The sequence below is a fragment of the Ascaphus truei genome, chromosome 1, assembly GCF_040206685.1.
Source record: "Ascaphus truei isolate aAscTru1 chromosome 1, aAscTru1.hap1, whole genome shotgun sequence".
In the NCBI taxonomy this organism is placed as follows: Eukaryota; Metazoa; Chordata; class Amphibia; order Anura; family Ascaphidae; genus Ascaphus; species Ascaphus truei.
In genome coordinates, this window is record NC_134483.1 from 419,225,814 (window position 1) to 419,245,647 (window position 19,834).

Here is a 19,834-nt window from a genome sequence, read left to right on the forward strand (position 1 = left end):
TTAACAACAGCATTTGTTGAGGTAGAAAACCCTGGCATGGTGACATTAGAGTTACTGTGTGTATAAAAACTGTGACCGGCGTGCCTATAATGAAGGAAGACATGATTATGCACGCAGCGTTTTGTCGCCTCTCCTGTTCCGACCCTTATGACCTTGACTTGGGTCACCTTGTCATGGAATTGTGTTCTTTGTCCCCTTCACTGCCAGAGGGGCCTGCAACTCACTGCACTATTTGACCCATTCGCTGCCAAAAGGGCCTGCTAACTGGCAGCAAAGCAATGGGCCACTTAGGGTTAGCTCCTCTCTCTTCTCCATAATAAGCCCCGCATTAACAAGCGCACTCCCTGCACCGAGCGCGCGACCAGCGATGGAACGTTCACCCGGGGAAGGCGTGGCGGGAGGTGTGGCGTTAGACGGTGAACAGTTACCTTCCCCTCTGTGACGTCATAGCCACCAACAGCACGCGGGCGATCTGTCAAAGCCCCGCCCAGGCTGCACAGTCCGAATATCTGCAGCACGCGCTGTCATCTCCAGGACACGAGCGCCTGTGATCGCAGCTCCCCGGACACCGCGTGCACTTATCGCCGGACACCCCGCGCGCCCGGACAAGACGATGCACCTGTGCAGGGCAGCCTGGCAGAAGCTGGCACCTTTAGCCACAAGCAGCAGGGGCACCGCAGCCCTGCTCCGAAATGGTGAGCCACACGAGAAGGAGGGTGACCTTGTTTCACCCCCCCCGCACCCTCTGGGGTTATAAATCTTGACGTTATGAATGTGCAGCACTCCACCCAAAAATGAGTTCCTACTCGTGTGTGTGTGTGAGATAGAGATATATATATATATATATTTTTTTTTTTTTAGAATGAATGCTCTTAAAGGTTATAATGTTGCACGCAAAATGTAGTGCTGCACTTCTACCATTACAGCAAATGGGCATTTGTGTCTCATTCTCCCCAGAACCCTTGAAGATAACAGGACAATACAGAATGTAGGTTAACGGATAGAAACAATGTAGGCTGTATTTCCTCCTGTGAAGGGGGCAATGTAACCATATGTTCTGAGGCGAATGAGACACAAATACCCATTTGCCTGTATTTGCTGTAATGGTAGAAGTGCAGAACTGCATTTTAGGTGCAACATTATAAAATTTTAGAGCAGTAACTCTACTATTCGTGTAAGAGTACACACAGTTTATTTATTTTTACATATAAACTATATCTTGTAGTCTGTGTGTCATGCATGTAAAATTGTTACACGTCTTGTATTTTTCTAATTGAAATGCAATTTTTACATTTGTGACACCAGTTTGAAATGATCTTCTTCTTTAAGAGCACAGAGGCAAAAACGAGTCTAGTTTCTGCAATGTGTAGACAGACAGCTGTAGTAAATGTCAGAAATAGACTCAATGTGCAGCAGTTTATACTGCTCTAATTATATATTTTGATGTATTTATATAGTGGCAGCAATGTACGCAGTGCTTTAACATTACAAGACAAATAAATTACAAACAATGGAGATAAGTGACCTGTAAATTACACACTAATTCAAACGGAAACCCTTCCTCAAAGAGCTTACCATCTAAGTGGTATGTCGATTTATACTTGGGATAGTTATGTAGCATTTACTTTAACTATATTCGATCTTTGTAGCTCTCATTGTAGTCCTATTATACAATACATGGCTTGTCTCTCCTGCATACTGTACATTCAGGGCGGGGAGTTTATTGTGCTGGTGTTTACAGCACCTTTTTTCCCCTGTAGGTGTGATTGCTGTTTATGTAACTGGGAATATGATTGTAGGCGAGGCTGAGAAACCATGTCCAGCCTTCTCCTTTGGTAGGATGCAGCTGTTTTTGCTTTAAATGTGTTCATCCCTGTAGGGGAATCTGCCATGTATGGAAAAGAGGTCTGCATAGACTATGTATGTTGGTGCCCCCTATGTATGCTGTGGGTATATAAGGTTGGCTGCTTAGGATAAATTGTAAGGCCTTTGATGGAAAGGACATCGACGAGCAGGACTTGATTCAAGTAACAGACCTTTTATTGGCACCCGTTAATGTGTGTTTTATTTAATCTTGGAAAAGGCATATTTTGGAAAGAGAATTTGTGGCTATCTTTACTGATATTAGCTTGTGGTAATCTGCTTTTAGTCAAAGCTTTTTGTATATCTTGCACAATCCCAACATGTGTACAGCCATGTCTGTCCCTTTTTCAGCACGCCATAGCCCAGGTGTTCTGATGTATAATCTGGGAATACAGTGAGCGGTTTGACATCTTCGCTGCCACAGAAGTATACAGTACACCAGGGGTGGCCAACTCTGTTCTGAATGGCCAGGTTTTAAAGATAGCCCTGCTTCAGCACAGGTGGTGCGGTCTTAAATTAAGCCACCTGTGCTGATGCAAGGGTATCCAGAAAACCTGACCTGTCAGTAGCCCTTGAAGACTGGAGTTGGCCACCCTTGCAGTACAGTGTGTTGCAATCACCTCCTCCATTATTGTTTTGTTTTTGTTGTGTGTATGCATAATATACTAATGTACATGGTGCACACAAAGCTAAAGCCCCCCAAGACCTACTTGTTTATCTGGCCTAATAAAACTGGAGAAAGCTATATCCTGGCAGCCTGTGTTTTTCTTCCACGGTGTGTCAGTCACGTATGTGTCGTTGCTCGATAAGGCAAAAGAAAGCTTTGCAGGAGGCAGGGAAGTTACGGCCTAGGAGAAGTGAAGGTCACACATGTTAGGAAATGGAGATTGGGAGCAGCACGGTGATCATGGCCGGCTGTCAGACTTCTCCTCCTCATTGTGAAATCGCTCTACTTTGCTATAGATTTATGCTGGCACGGAGTCTAGCAGCCAGGAAGGGTTGGAGGAGTGTTTTTTTTTTTCTGTCGTCAGCAATGTGATTATACAATACTCCTTGATTGATTCACCTTTCAGTTGCTCAGCAAATGCTAAAACTGTAAGGGTAGACAGTAGTCTTTTTTTTTATTTTTTAATCTGAAATAAATATTTTTCAAAAGGACGGTGTACAATATAAGATGTAATTGTTTAATCTATCATTTGTAAAGCTGGTTCGTGTGTGCAGAATCATTTATCTGTTGCGTACAGATTTTTATTTTGCAGGGCTCTATTCCTAGATAAACAATTGATACAAATCTGACACATTCCTGTCTTGGTAATCGGTACACTGTGTGCAGATTCACTTGAACAAGTCAAATAAAGCTCCTATCATGCACTGATTTAATTTGCACTTAGTCATTCTGCTTAAGGGAATGTTCTAACTGGATTCGGGTGCCTGTGATCCTTGTCTTGTTTATTCAATAGTCGATGAATTGGTGAACTGGCTAATTAACCAGAGTTTTAGACGCTCTGTGTTTTTTTTTTTTTTTTTTTTATTATATATAAAGGACTGTGTTTGTATTTTGAATTAACCGGTATTGTTCCATAACAAATTATCCAAGGGTTCCTCCTGTCGACCCAAAATGATCCTTTAGAAGCTTACAACCGCTACATCCAATGTGCATTTTAAAGATGGTTTAACACAGGAGGCAAATTCTGAATATCTATATCTCTCCCTGAAGGAGGAGCCTCTTGGAGAATGTGGTTTCTCTACATGTCCTTGGGGAGGTTGCTGGGGAAAAAAAATGTATTTAAATGTCTAAAAAGCTGTCCACATTTATTTTGTTTGCTAGATCGATTGCATTAGCGTTGTACTGTTCAGTGAACTGCTCTGCAATGCATTGTTGGCATTGAATAAGTCATTATGTGCTGGTTGGTCACATCACTGAGTTGCCCCAAAAAGCCTGCTTTGGAATGTGTTGCTCAAAGTGTCTAATAAAATTAGAACGTGTTAGGCATTCAGGTGTAAAACATACCATGGCAGATGCCACACAGTCATTGTGTGAACTGAATATGGAGAAGCATAACATTTTCCATTCAAAGGCTGGTGGTAGGGTTTTGATTCCAACAACACCATTCCATAATGAATGAAAACATCTGCAATAAATAAACTTCTCATCTCCACCCCCCCTCCCCCCACCACCTTTTTATGTACGTAAAAACTGTGCTTTCTTTCTTGCTAAGAAAGTTCCTAATCTTAATTGTGGGACTCTTTCCAACATCGTTTGGCAGGTTGCTGAACAGGACTACATCTCACTTGTTAATTGGGCCACATTTAAAGCGCATACTGTATATTGAAATGTCAAGTGAGTGATCATTTCCTGATGTTTTTCACTTGACTTTGCAATTTTTGTTTTTGGGGGTTTTTAAAATCGGGGAAATTGCACACTTTTTAAAAACCCTCCAGTGTCAGGCCTCGTTCAGGGTGCAGGCTTCGGAGGGAGGGCGTGCTGCCCTGTCTCCGAAGCCCGGAGTTGACGCTGGCTACAGTTTCAATAAACAAAAAATTCGTTTTTTGAAGCTGCAGCAGCGTCACTGGGACCTCGGCAGCCAATGAAATCATTCTTGAGAATGATTTCAAGACTGCAACTTGGATCCCTAACCTCAGGTCTGTAGCCCCGCCCCCTCCTCAACTCCTGAAAAAGTCTGCTGGGAGGATGAACACACATCGCCCAGCAGACTGCCGCCCTCCCTCCCTCACACCCTCCCTCACGCCCTCCCCCACACACTCCCTCACGCCCTCCCTCCCTCACGCCCTCCCTCCCTCCCTCCAACTCCTGCCTCTGGCACCCTGAACGAGGCCTCAGGGAGGCGTACAGAGCAATGCATTGCAGGCTGTCCTGGCAACTTTTTCAAGTATGTCCGGTTTTAGTAAACTTTTTTTTTTTTTTGGCTTCTGCGGTGGAAATAAATAAATAAAATAGGCCTGACCATGAACCACCGATCTGATAGGTTTATCCTTGCCTAGCTGTCAGTCACATTTGGTGTTGCTTATTAACTCAGAGTAAATCTTTGTGTGTGTTTTTGCGTACTTTATTGTTCTTATGTCTTTTATTTTATCTTTTCCCCTGTAAAAATGTAAATTCTAGAGTGCTCAGGGGTGAGTGGTTTGACTCTGTCTCTGTTTCCTTAGCTCCGCTCCATCGGATGTCTTCCAGCAGTGTTCCTGGCTCCTCGGGAAGTGCTCTGCCTTACTACCTGCTAGTGGGCGTCTCAGTGACTGCTGGAGGGGTGTGTGTGAGTATTCCTTCATCATTTAGGTTTCTCTCTCCCTTACATGCTGATGTGTATTGGGCCTTAAGGATCTAAGTTTATTATTTATTATTATCCTACACCTTTTTTCAGTTGGAGAAAAGATGAACATGTTAGAACAGTTTACAGAAAAACTATAAGGGTCCTATTCAGGTAGCTCCGATAAGTGACTTCTCGACCGCTTTGAGCCCTTTTCGAGCAAGTTTGCATGTGTAGCCATTCAGAGAGCTCCGATAACATGGCAAACTCTCTTAAACTGCTTCTTCCCGATCGGTAGCACTCTCGCTATGATACAGCGAGCTGTAGCTCAAAAAAACTGTCCAAACTCGTGTGTGTGTGTGTGTGTGTGTGTGTGTGTGTGTATCTCTATCTATCTAACATCACAGCTGCAACACGCAGGTTTTGTTCTCGCCAACTAATGGGGCGGGGGAGGAGGAGGACTACAACTTCCTAACCTAGAGTGTGTGTGTGTGTGTGTGTGTGTGTGTCCTCTCAAACCTCCCTTCAAATAAATTAAGGAAACATGCCTGTGCTGAAAAATGAACATACACGAGGTACCATGGGAGATATTTAAATATACTCTGAATAGATATTAGCATGAGTCACACCTTTAAAATATATCCTTCAAAGCAATCAGTTTAAAGACCCCTGTGATGAAGGGTGTAACCATGCCGGACCCAAGAGGATTAGAACCCACAACTTCTACCATTCAGGGCAGCAGCTCTAGCATAGAACCAACCCATGCTCTTTGGAATACACACGTTTGTTTGTAGCGCGTGCTACGAAGCCTTAGGCTTGGCAAAGTCAAGGGTCTGTAGATTATTAGTGAATATCTTTATAAAAATCTTGTAAGTAATTGGAAATAGACTGATTGGTCTCTAGTTCTTGAGGTCGTCATTGTCTCCTTATGGATGAGAGGAACTATGGCATTATTCCATCATGAGTGGAATTCTTTGCTCTGGAATTTTCTGTTCTACAAGCAACATGTCAATGGTTTTGCAAGAATTTTTATTTTTATTTTTTTATTCCTCTACCAGATTCACATACCTACAGGTTTTTTTTAACTTTTGGATTGAGCACAATGTGGGCAAAATAAATTGTAATTTATTTTCAGACAAACGTGCAAATCTTCTTCACAATTACACTGGATAAAACATTTACTGGGATGGGGAAACGAAATAAAATGTCCACAGAACGAATGACTTGCAAACAAAGTCTCTGGGCAACCCTGCATGCATGCAAGTGGGTGCGCGATTTGAGCCGTGCGACAGTCCTTGGCTAGGGGTGCAACTTGCCACCCCTATATCTCCGCCGAAAGGAATAGTTTTGTAAAGTCCTTACAGGATTGGTTCAGGAATCCCCAGCTCAAACTAATTCTGGAAGAGGGGTGCAAATCTTTGTTACAATATGGTTAACCCCTCACACACCGGAACCGCTGATGCTGGAACTAGGACGTTTCTTGGGTGAATCTCCCTAGGACTGGGCTGCAGGCCTTTTTATAGGGTTAAGAGCCCTAACATACACAGCCAATCCTCCCGTGGGAACAACTTTTCCCATCTATCCCAGACTTGCCAGGAGTTCAGAGAACGGGCAAAAGTTACTTCCCGGTCTGCTAAGAGCATGCGCTAAACTCACATAAGCTGCTTAGCATACCGGGCCCAACCTCTTACCTGGCGACAACAAGTCTGGGGTTTGGCTACCAAGTGTGAAGCGCCCATACTTGGTATCTGATACTTGGCAATAGTCCGGCCACCCTAACACCTAGGGTCTCTGAGGCTTTTCAACTCCGGACTTCTCTTGACACTGGGGCACCAATTTAGCAGGGTGCCCTTTGAAGTACGGAGATGAAAAATCCCTCAGATCATTCATCACATATGGGCATGTTAATGGATTCATTGCCGGGCTGACAGGAAATGGTTCATGCCTTTACATTTTAAACACCATTGGAATACAGTTTATTTTTATATGTAGGTTCTGTATGTGCAACACATATAAAACCAATATGTATGTTCATGGTACATTTTTAACTAGCTGCACTCCAAAAATTAGAGTGCTAGCTCTTTCCTAGCGCAAGTTATCCACTTTTTGAAGGGGCACTGTTATGTGGGTTGCGGTTTGACCTACAATCGGTCTGGGTTACAAGCCGGCATACAACATATCTGTGCTGGCTTTGATCGGTAACCGCAGACGCGCGCCATCAATTCACATCAAGTGGATAACGAGGAGGCTGGATACAATGTAGCAAGAAGGTACTTCAGCTAGACCGCAGAACACTTATTCAATTGACTTTGCGGTTTAGATGTCTGCGGCTTAGAAAGTGATACCCATCTTCAAGGCAGCCACTTACTCGCAGGCACGCTTATTCAAGCAATGCTTGGCACAGCGCTAGAAGCTCCCCCTTGTGTTGCGACTACAATTTGCACAGTTCATACATTCATATAACTGCAGCTAGCTTCTGGGATGCAAAATAGGGACAACAAAGATAGGGTAGGGGAAAACATGGCATTATGGTGACCATCCAATTTAACCCCCTCAGTCCCAACAAGGTTTAGCGTTAACCAGCCGGGCATAATACCTTTATTATTGGTGATTTGGTAGATGGTGCTTCACCAGTAAGTGTATTGTATAAGAACATTATTGGCCTGGTTAACCCTTTCACCACCACAGTCATATTGGAATTTTGATATCCCTTGGAATCCAGTACAGTACTATCTCTGTCCAACGATGGTCGTTAATTCAGAAACACGTTTTCATTACCTTTTTGTGATGTCACAGAATTTTGCTTGGTTCTTGTCTCAATCCCAGGGCGCGTCTCAGGTTGAATAGGGCAAAGTATATCCAGACAACTAGGTCGGATCAAACCGATCCTAGTTTATGGAGCAATTGTCTCCAACAAACCAACGTGTTTCGTATCCCTCTGCCACTTAATCAAGGATTTATTCCATGTATGTATGTCTTTATATAGCGCTATTAATGCATAATTAATATTAATACATAGTGCTTCACAGCAGTAATATACATGACAAATCCATATAAATAACATCCCATCTCCATTCTTCTATTGATTTTCATTTGAAATGTTCCCAACCGTTGATACTTACTGGCCAAGGTAAACATAGTCTTAGAACTACCGTAGATGTCAATTTCATTTTGATAACTTGTAGACTTGCAACATTTACACATCACGTTGGTCTTGCTGAGATTCATATGAAGGCCCACATTCTTAGGCTTAGTTTTATAGTTCTAGCGACAGCTTGCAGCCACAAAGCAACCCAATGTAGTCCGTAGCGACAGCGTATAGTCGGAACGATGGCGACGAGCAGCGACAAAGCTAACAAAATCTCTGTAGCTGAAAGATTTTGATATTTGCAGCTATGGAAGCTACATATGAGTTGCAGCAAGCCAGTCACATAGCATGTGGTGAACATTTGTTTGTCTTCCAAAAAACAAGTCATCCCTGAGGTAGGTATTATCCATCATAAACATTAATCTCTCATTCCTCTCTGTCATTGTATAAAGCCATTCTATGGCTCTGTTTACTTGTTTGAGGTATCAGCCCTTTGACAAATATATCGATCTTAATATCAAGTCTTTGGAGCTAGTTTTTGCTGCCTTTGACTGCGGTCCCAGTGCACTCGCGCCCAGCGGGGGGGGGGGAGCGGCGCGTGCACAGCGCTGCACACGCGGTCCTGGGAGGGAGAGGTTGCGACGGGAGAGGGCGGGGCGGTGTCGGGGCGGTGACGTAGCCATGACCTCACACGGCTGGTTCGCCCTCATTGACTGAACCGCCGGCGGGACGTGGCCACGGCTCCGTCGCAAGTTCCACACAATTTTTATTTTTTTTGTCTGTGGAATCTTGCAGTACAGTGCGGCTGCTGAATGTGCGCCGACGCATGTACTCGGCCCTGAGTGACTGGGGGGCCTGTGCTTGGCATGCGCTGTGGCAGTCACTGGGACTGCAGCCTTTAAATGTGTTTCCACACTACGTGTTTGCTTTGCTTCCACGCACATTTCTGATCAGTTGTTTTTGGAGCTGGAACTCTCCATTTCTGCATTCCCCCCTTGCTGACTCCGCCCCTCTGCCTTCCCCCTACCTGACGTCACCGCCCCTTGCAGCCAGCTGCATCGCACACCAGAGTGCAACTTTTGCTACAGCGACGAGTGACGTCGCTGTAGCAAGGACTTTAAACGTACCCTTGCTTTGTTCGGCGAGTTCTCTGATTTTGTTGCTGAAGGTCTTTGGGAATTGTGGCAAAAATTATGATGAGATCTGCAAATCTTAGGTCACTCAAGTATTCACTATCCATCTATTTTTTTTTTTTTTTTTTAATTTATTTTTTTATTAACTTTTTTCTTACCAATTTTTGTCTTGAACAATTCAAGTGTTCCTGTAAAAAGCTTTGGTGGTGAGTGTCTCCCTGGTTAACTTCCTTGTTTGCGTGTGTGCATTAGTACAGAACATGTCAACATTGTGGAAAAAGAACGCAAGCATCCAGTATTTATCCTACCCAAGTTTATGCAAGCATAGTATAGTTTTAGTAACCTGTGTTCCCAAAACTTAGTAAAAAAAGAAAGGGGGCAAGAGATGAAAATGCTGATTTGCGAAATTATGGCTGGGCATATAATTTATTGCAAACATCAGGATGTTTTCTGCCTGTGCCTTTTTTGTATATAAAACCTTTCTCTTGCTGCCCCACACTTCTGGAATGCCCTTCCTATATCTGACAAGCACCCTCTCTCCACTTCCTTTTTAAGGCCTATCTTTCAATACACCTCTTTAATGAAGCATTTGGGTAGCTGCCTTGGCTAGTACTATGCATCTCGTATGCATTTACCATTACTCTTTGCATATGCCCGTACCAGTAAAAAATCCTCCGGTCTATGTAAGGGATTCTACTTACCACTTAAATTGTAAAGTCTTTGGGCATGGACTCCTTTTCCTTTTATGTATAGTTTTTTTATGGCTGAAGTGCTTATTCCCATTGATTCCTATTGTCGCGTGTATTGCTGCTGTGAAGCGCTATGTACATTGATGGCACTATTCAACTAAAGATATATATTTGCATATACATACTTGAAATTGACTGGGAAGCTAATTTTGTGTGTAGGGATATTTATCATGGTCTAATTTTTAAATAGGATTGAGAGAACCGCACAGAGATTAGGCGTGCTAAAGAGGATTTTGTTCTATGCAGATGGTGGACAGACGTGCTCTATTCTGCTTTGTTCTTGATTAGTTTGCAGCTCTCCGATATGGAAGGACATTTACAATATTTTGTGCAAAATTCACTTTATTCTATAACCTTAACTGTATTTGGCTTATGTACCAGAAAAAATAATTGTGAATATAGTAGTAGAGTACTACTGTGTGTGTACCTAGATGTAGGACTTTGGTTTTTGAGAGAGACGGGAAAGCGAAGTACATCATATTGAGCCATATTTTTATATGGAAGAAATGGGCACCACATGTTCTATCACCCACCAAAAAAAAGAAACAAAACAAGCGGTTGTATCTGGGTGCTACAGAATAAAGGATTTGCCTCACTGTTTGATTGAAATGTGACATTAACAAAAATGTTTTTCAAAATAATGACTTGGATCTGTAATTTGCCAACTTCTTGAAGGGGTTTTTGAGTTGTGTGTGTGTATACACTTTATTGTGGATGTCCATCCTTGGTAGTAACGGTGAGCCAGACCTTCACAGTGTTTGTTTTTCGTGTTGCTGGTGGAATCCGCAGGACCGTCTTCCAATTAGAATATTAACTTCTGTAATATGGCCAGACAATATCCAGAATTTTAATAATCTGGCACACCAGAGGTTAATGTGAGTTGTATGTATGTCTTTATTTATATAGTGCCATTAATGTACATGGCGCTTCACAGCAGTAATACACATGACAATCATAAATAACAACAAATAATATAAAATATGAAGGGGAGAAGTGCTTCAGACAAATGTAACATTTAGGTAAAGGAGTCCCTGCTCCGAAGAGCTTAAAATCAAATTGGTTGGTAGGAAGAACGCACAGACACAGTAGGAGGGCGTTCTGGAAGTGCGTCTGCAAGGGGCCAAGATTAATGTATGAGGTGTAAATTATCAGCCATGGAGCTACTCATATGCTTCCTTAAGCAGTTGTGTTTTGAGGTGTGTTTTAAAGGTGGATAGAGTTGCAAGTTATATCTTAAACATTATAAGGCATAGGTTTTTATGGCAGGTCAAGCCAGTGCCCTGGCCTGTTTGTTCTGTGTTTGTCTAAGAGTGTGGTTATCCAGGGCCAAAACCTAGTTTAAGAAATGGAGTCAACTCCTTTTATAACAGGGGATTTAACAAAACCCCATTTTTAAAGTGACTTCAAAGGGATTACTCTGATGTTCTAGAAATGCCAGAGGGTGTGGCCAGGAAGATTTTCCACCTGACTGAATTTACTAAATGGTAAATATCATGGTTCTGACTGATTCATGAGAATTGCAAATATGTAATTGTTTTCTGAAGCCAGGGTCACGTTTGATGTGTGAATGGCTCCCGATAGCATTAACACAGTTCCCTTTTAAATCACTCCAAGCCCTGTAATATTTCCTCCACTTTATTGGGAAAAGCAGCAGAACACAGATACTTGTGGATGGTATGTAGTGGTGATTATTAGTTAGGAACCGGTAAAAAGAGATGGCCTCACCATGGGGAATGAACAGGGAAGGATCTTGTACTCACTGTCTCCAGGGTTGCAAAGGAAGTGAGGGGCTGTGTGGGTAAAGGAATAGTCTAGGGGCAGGCTATCTCTGAATAGACAGGAGGGGGGGGCGGACTAGCCCATTCTGGTGAGGATCTCAGAGACTGCAGTAGCAGCTCATTGATTCCATGGCCAGAGGCAAGAAATGCAACATTGTTGCGAGTTACACAGGCACAGTATGTGTGTGCAGGCTCCATGCAGCTGGGAATAAGTTCTGACTGGCAGAAGCTGCAGAGGAGAGAGGGAGGTGAGTCAGAAAGGTAGTTCTGGTTCCATGACAAATTGTAACATTTGCCATCAGACTAGTTATATGATGCTTAATAGTCCACGATTGTGAGGGGCAGCTCTAAGCATTGAAAATTTGACAGTTTATATTCCTATATGGTGTTTTTTCTTTTCTTCTGTAAATCTCATGTTACATTTTTGTGCATTGCATAATTGTATATGTACACATTTTTGCCACCTTGTATGTCAATGAGAACCATTATAAGGGTTTTTTTTTCCCCCACAAAGTCTTTCCATATTATTTTCTTATCATAATGGATTGTTTTGGTCGCTGGAGGCAATTGTTGCTCTTACAATATGGGGTGCTTATTTTCATGGGTCCTTCCTGTTCATGTTATCTTGCTTAAACTCCAGTGTTCTGGAATAGGAAAGCATGCTTTAAACTGGTTTCATTCCTACCTATTGGGTAGAACCCATTATGTCTTCTCAGGCTCTAACTCCAACCCCTTGGATATCACCTGTGGTGCCCCACAAGGCTCTGTTCTGGGGCCCCTAATCTTCTCGGTGTTCATCAATGATTTTCCTACAACTTGTAAGGGAGCTTCAATACACATGTATGCAGATGACACAACCTTATATGCACACAGCCCTAGCCTCTCTGACCTTGAACATATACTTCAATCTGACTTTTTGAGACTTGAAAATTGGTTTTCCCAAAACAAACTGTTTTTAAATAATGATAAGACTGCAACAATGGTATTTGGGACCAAGGCTACATTTTGAAAGCTTCCAATGACTGAGCTCCAGATCAGAAACAACGCTAATGCCACCCTAACGCCTGTTACTAGTTTTAAATACCTGGGCATATGGTTTGACTCCCATTTAACATTTGGGATGCACAATGATAACCTGACATCCAAATCCTATGCCAAACTGGGTGTACTTTATGGGAACAAATCCTCCCTAAGTCTGCTACTCAGAAAGTGTATCTACCGGAGACTCTCTCAGCCACCACAAGTTGAAGTTCTTTCAAAACTAAAGCTGTCCAACATTTTCATTTGGTCTGTAACTGTTACATACGTCTATAATATATATTATCTTTAACTGTGCATGCAATGTCTTGTATATAATGTATACTCTGTTCACTTAGATAACTGTGTACTGTACTTAAGTCTGTTTTTTAGTCTGTGACATCACTCTATCCTTGTGGTGTAGAGGTAGAGAATTGGTACTAGCATGTGAAAGGTCCTGGATTCGATTCCAGTATTATATGGTACAAATTATCATTTATAAATTATTTTATTTTTATTACGGTGTAATTTATAAATGATAAAGTATCATATAGTAATGGAACCCAGGACCTTTCATATGCTAGTACCAATTCTCTACCTCTACGCCACAGAAATTGTGTGATGTCACAGACTCTAAAAACAAACTTAAGATATACATAATACACAGTGCAGTCCATTGCAATGTGCTGAGAGGTTAAGTATATTTATAGAGTCTGTTTTGTCACACTAAGCCTGTGGTGTTTAGGTAGAGAATTGGTACTAGTATATGAAAGGTCCTGGGTTTGATTCCTGTATGATATGGTATAATTTATAAGTCACGCTCAGACCGCGATGTAACGGGATTAAGCTGTATGTATTTGTAACCATGCTATTTCCAATTCACTTCACTCTAAAAGCAAACATAACATATTGTACACAGTGCAGTCCCATGTGGTGTAGCAGGTAAAGAATTGGTCTAGCAAAGGTCCTGTGTTCGATTCCTGCATGTGTATTATTTAAAATGTATTCTTGTTCATCTCCGTGTGTGTGTGTGTCCATTAGCAATAAAGCATTGAATGTTTTGGGGGGAAAAAACTGTTTTTAAATCGGGAGCCACGTTTAGACTGCGTTATAAGCGGATCCGTGTTGTAGCAGATCACGCTATAACAGGGTTGAGCTGCAAATGTAATGCTGCATGGGTTTGCAAAATAGTAAATACAACATTTGCAGATCTATTTTATTTCTAGCAATAATATAAACATAAAATAGCATAAATACTATTCTAAAGCTTACCTGTCTTACCCCACCCCCCTCAGTATGACTGTATAATTCGGTTCCATTGGTAAATCTCTAGTGTTGATGCACATGAGCATTGTATTTTGACTGTTCCATTGGAATGTCTCTTGCTGACGTCTTCCTGCAATTGTAGGTGTACAGAACACTTGCCTCCGACAGATCCCGTTTTCAGGATCGTCACACAGAGATTGACAACCGACCAAAACAAGAATGGACGGCAAAAGCATGGCCTCCCAAGGGTAAGATCACAGCTCAGTAACCCTACTGTATTCATAATTGGATCCAGCAGTGTTACCATTTTGTTTACTCATTCATTGTTCTGCTCATGAAAAAAACATTGCATACAACTTATTAAAAATTAGAAGGAACAGGTTTTTTGATCTTGAAATGAGTCCTCTCGAACACTGTCTGCCATTTCAAAACAAGACACACTGGTAGATATCGGAGTTCGAGGTTTGGAGTCCAATTGTGTGTTTTTTTTAAAAAAAAAATTTTTTTTTTGCCAATCTAGCTGCAGTATGTGTCTTTGTTTGCATCTTTTAACATAGACGCACTTGGCTCACAAGTCTCTACATTTCTCTGTTACTGCACTTTGTTCTTGATGAAAACATTGCTGGTGTTTTGGGAAGTATTAATTTAGTAAGTGTTGTGATACTTCCCTTAATCTTTAAAAAGGTAGCTGTGCTTCTGCAGGTTAAAGCTGCAGTTCAGTCTTTTTTTTTTTTTTTTTTAATTTACTTTTTTACTTCAATAGTTTCATGTGGGCAATCTCTAATTACCTAAAGAACTGTATAGCTGCAGGTCAATTCGTTCTCCATGTATTGATAGGCGAAATTTGGTGACATAATTAGAGCTGGCATATGTTTATATTCTGCCTCTGTCACTCAGTGGAAGCTCATGAATATTCATGAGCACTCCAGCACTGACATGTGCTAGAGGGAGGGCAGGGCTGACAAAGGGGTGTGCCAGGGCTTGTGACAGGACATGAAGGGGCAGTGCCTTAGCAAATGGCTGTTAAAATAGAATACAAGAAAATTGGTCTTTCAAAGTTGTTGTTTTTAAAAACAGAAAATGCTAAAAGTATTTTTTCTTACTACAGAACTGATTTATTAAAAAAAAACACACATGCAGGATATTGACTGAACTGCAGCGTTAAGTGTAAATATCAAGTGGAATTACAAATGTCATTCTGTTTTGCTCCCTCATACTGTAGCTAAGAACTTTGTTAGAGTACATTATATGCTATTTTATGTACGTAATCCTTTCAACATTGGGATTGTATATGTGCAGTACACAGTTTGACAAGTGTGTTTTATATATACATGTATATTACTTATTTCCTTATTTTCCTATTGGTGTCTATTTATTTAAAAAAAAAAGAAGAGGGGTGGGGGGGTGTATTAATCATACACATTTGAGCAGTGTGAGTTGCTGCATTAGAAGTAATTCCCAGACAGATAAACACCAGAAACCAACAACCTCAAAATATTCTATGGAACCAAGAAATTGTTTCCCAAGATTGTGCCAATTTTACACTACACAAAAAACAAATGCATTCAAGCGGTTGGGGCTCTACAGTGCTAGATCATAAATAATACACACATACAAATATTATTTTGTAGACCGTACAAAGTCGTTTTAAGGGGATGCTCAACGTTTTTTCACTTGGTTTAAACGGCACAATGAATTCCTGTTCTGCCACAGGGATCCTTAATGCATTGCCTTGCCATGTATTACAGGCCTCCCCTATTTTAAATATGTAACAATTCAAATAAATTTAACATTTTGCGCAAAGCTTTTTAATGACAAAACTTTAATACCCACTTCTTGTCTTTTCATCAGGAGGTAATGGTAAGTAGTGTGTTCTCTTCTGTGTTATATGTGTATAAATATATTTGTCCTTGTTTATTGTTGTGGTTACATAATATGCTGCCTTGGCCCTGTTGGTTACTCTGAAACCGCACTGATTTTTTTAGCTTTCAAATGAAATTGAAGTAGTAATTTTAATTGCAGACCGTTGTGTGCAATATTGAGCAAAAAATTTGCAGTGGTTACACTGCTCAGACTTGTGCGTAGTGTATGCATGTATGTATAGCATTCAAAACAGGAAGGTGATCTCTGGCTTCTTTGAAGAAAAAAAAGTGTGTGTATGTATATTTGTATATAATATGTTCAATGTTTTTGGTTCTTTTTTATGGACCTTTCTAGAGAGAACCAAAACGTTGATATATTTAAAATAAAACCCGTTTTGCATTTTATCTAAGAAGCACGAGTGTCTTCCTAGTTTGAACGACATATTTGCATTTCCTACAGCACCCAGGCAAATTGACATGGTGTGGCGCGTTCTACCCTGTCTAACACTGTGTGTGTATATATTAAGAGTGTGAAATTCCAGCCTAAGCAGCATATTTTGATATAACACTCCTCTGTTCTGAACAATTAGCTGTGTTGGGGGAAGAAAGTTGATTTTAATATTTAGTGTGGTGGCTTATTGGTGTAAATATGTAACATAGCATAAAAATTGTGAAACTTGCCACAAAGGTTTGCTTTTATTTTATTCCCCCCTCCCCCTTGTTTTTCTGACGATTTGTAAGCAATTACAAACCTGAAGCAAAGGCCCACAAACTGCCACTGTCACCATGGTAACCTCCAGTCAAAATCTGCATCAAGTTGTCGCCATCGAAGGAGCTTTTGTCATGTGCAGTATCCTATGAGCAATACATGTGCATGCATTTCTCCTTGTATATTTTACAGTTAGCTCTTATTAGATATAATTTTTTGCTACACAAAGCATAATTATTAGTATGTGACGTCTCACACGAGTTGCTCATAACAGAGGATGTCCCAACAGTTTGTAATGTTTTTGTGTTTGCTGACTGGTTAAAAGTCTTATTCATTCTGGTTTGCCCTTCTATAGAATTCTGGTTTGCCCTTACATAAAACATTATATTAGTCAGTCTCTTGCATAAGGATTTTGAACTTGAGGCTCAGATGAGACATTTAAAACATTTTTTAATTATTTTTTTTTCTTCTAATTGTAACTTTGCTTTTTACAATTTCCAGAGTAAAGTCAAGGGACAAATCTATCTCAACTTGAAGGTATAGGAGCAAAAAAAGGGACAGTCCATCTTGCCGTGCAGCCTAACTAGCGATGATTTTTGTTCTCACTTCCGGCTTTAAAACCGCAGCAAAAAATCAATTGGAAGTTTTTTGTTTTTGTTTTTTTAAAGCTATCTTACTATATTTATTGTGCTCTTAAATACCTCTAGCACAGAAGGGGTTAAGTTCACAGGCGATTCTGTTTAAGACAACTTTGTGAAATCTGTAAAGAAAAAAATGAAGTGGTTATGGCTGATTGCTCTGATTTAAATGTGTGTGTATATGACTGTCCAATAAATAAACTCTCTGAATGTTTTGTTTTGGCTGTCTGTCCTTCTTCTTTTTTGTGATTTTTCAATTAAGGTTGTGTTGTTGGAGAAATATTTTTTCCTTTTATCTTTTGGAGGTGGTTTTTTTCCTGTTGGTTAGCTGATTTAGGTTGTCTTAACATGAAACTAACATGGAACGTGTGGTTTTTGTGTGTAATAACAACTGTAATAACATGCAACTACCGTAACACCTTTCCCTATGCTTGCTTCCCTTAACACACAAGGCTTTATCTTGTTTAGCTGTTGCTTTTCAGTATAGGCTGGTTGACTCTGGTGAATTGTAGTTCTCAAAACATACAGGACACCCACAAGCTCATATTGAACCCCCAAAATAACCACAACATATATAAGCATATAAGTGTCACAGAGGAATGCTACTGAGCATGGCAATATATATTTAAAACCAGAGACAGAACATGAAACACAGACAGAGCTCAGTGCACATCCAGTGAAACTTATACACGGTACAGTGCCTAAATATATATGTATAGATATCTATTAAATAAAATGGTCTTTTAGTTTAACATTTTGGCCAAAGTGTTGTAAGCCCTTGAGCCACTGAAAGGCCGACCACAACTCGAGGGTCCCTAACACTAATATAAATTCTTAATAACCTGAGCATTACCAGGAAGAATGATTTATAATAAATCTGTCAAAATTAGTTGCGTAGTTCTAAGTCTGAAGCTTTTATTAATCTGTACATTACCAGGAAAAGCACTCTGTATTAGATTTGTCACAATCAAATCCAGCCCACATACTGTACTTGTGTATATGCAAGAACAATGCCTCAACCTAAATACCACACCTCCTCCCTACTTTACAAGTATCAGGCTCTGTGTCTCAAATGCTTGATATCACGTGGGCTGCAGCCTTGGCTACCAGTAAATGCTAATGTCAAAATAGATTTGAAGCAAAATGTGACAGTGGGCTCACTTGTATATCATTTCCCAGAATCCCTTGCTGCAGTGGAAGCACTGTATGCTTGGAGATAATGTGAAAAGCGGGGTTGCAGACCTGTCTAAGACATGAGACTGTGCTCACAAGTGATATTTTCATTTGTTAATGTTGCAGAAACCTATGTGGTTGTTGGGCTGAGTGCAGACAAGATGTTTGCCATGGTGAATTTTCAATATCTAAAGACATTTTGAGCAGCAGATTTCTAAGTGCTGTCAAATGCTCCATGCATAACACAGCCTAGTTAATCATTTATCTAAAAGTTTTCAAATGGGTTACAGTGCTGTGGGGGAAGCAAGCTATTCATTAAACAAATGTTCACCTGTTGGTCAGATTACCGTATTTAAGTGTGTCTGCAATGACTGCACATAAAGACGCATGTGGCTGGAAAAGGAGCATGAAAGCGAGTCGCCTTACTGTAGCTCACTCTTGCGTCCTTTTTGCAGGCCATAACAGCTTTGTGTTAATCATGTGGCCATTTAAAATAAGCGTCTGTGCATGCGGAACACTGATACACTTGGTCAATGTTTTTACACATCGATTGCATGCTGATAATTTTCAAATTGACGATCGTCTTTACTGGCTGCATATGTTCACATTTGCCACTTTGCAAGGGTCTAGGAAACAAACTCTGAAAACTACAGTGTGCTGTAAGCGAATATCCTTTCATCCATGGGTACAACCAGAATACTGCCTTACCCTTTGTCAGCCCTCTGTTTAGCACCTTTTGTCTCTGCTCCTTGCTGTTCATCCACTGCAATTTATTAACCGTACACAAAGTACTCATGCAAACACTTTAAGCTAAAACGGTGTTAAGTTGACTTGTAAAAATGAAAACACATTGGCCATAAGTATAAACCCAATTTTATTTTAAAAATGTCTATCGTCTAGTAATATGCATATTATGACGTTTTTAAGGTTTATACATTCCAGAGGCAGCAGTGTATGATAGAGTATTCCATCAGTTCTGAAAAGAACACATTCTGTGCTCCTGAAACTGTAAAGAAATGTGTGTGTGTACGCGAATAGCGAAACACTATCCACACGATGGCCACATTCTACCGTCACCACCTGGACGTGGAATCTTGATGGTCCTGCTAAATGGGTCCTTGACCTTAGGGGGAATCCAATATTAACTTCTGGGGCAGGATTTGCCACCAATAAGGATATGTTTGAAATTGATACAAATATATAAAATTATACAAATTGAAAAAGAAAATGATGTGCAAAGAAAAAGCATAATGTATTACAAAAGATTTCTCACTGATTGCACAGCAGTTGTA

The 19,834-nt window shown here is 40.7% G+C and overlaps 1 protein-coding gene across 1 annotated transcript in view; it reads left to right on the forward strand.

The window, feature by feature from the left end:
* The first annotated feature begins 463 nt into the window (after nucleotides 1–463).
* Nucleotides 464–19,834, forward strand: part of MGARP (mitochondria localized glutamic acid rich protein) — a 51,187-nt gene continuing 31,816 nt past the window's right edge. The window contains exons 1-3 of the mRNA XM_075615176.1: nucleotides 464–695; nucleotides 5,032–5,135; nucleotides 14,303–14,408. Coding sequence (XP_075471291.1) covers nucleotides 614–695; nucleotides 5,032–5,135; nucleotides 14,303–14,408 — 292 coding nt within the window. The 5' untranslated portion in view covers nucleotides 464–613. The remainder of the gene's footprint in view (nucleotides 696–5,031; nucleotides 5,136–14,302; nucleotides 14,409–19,834) is intronic.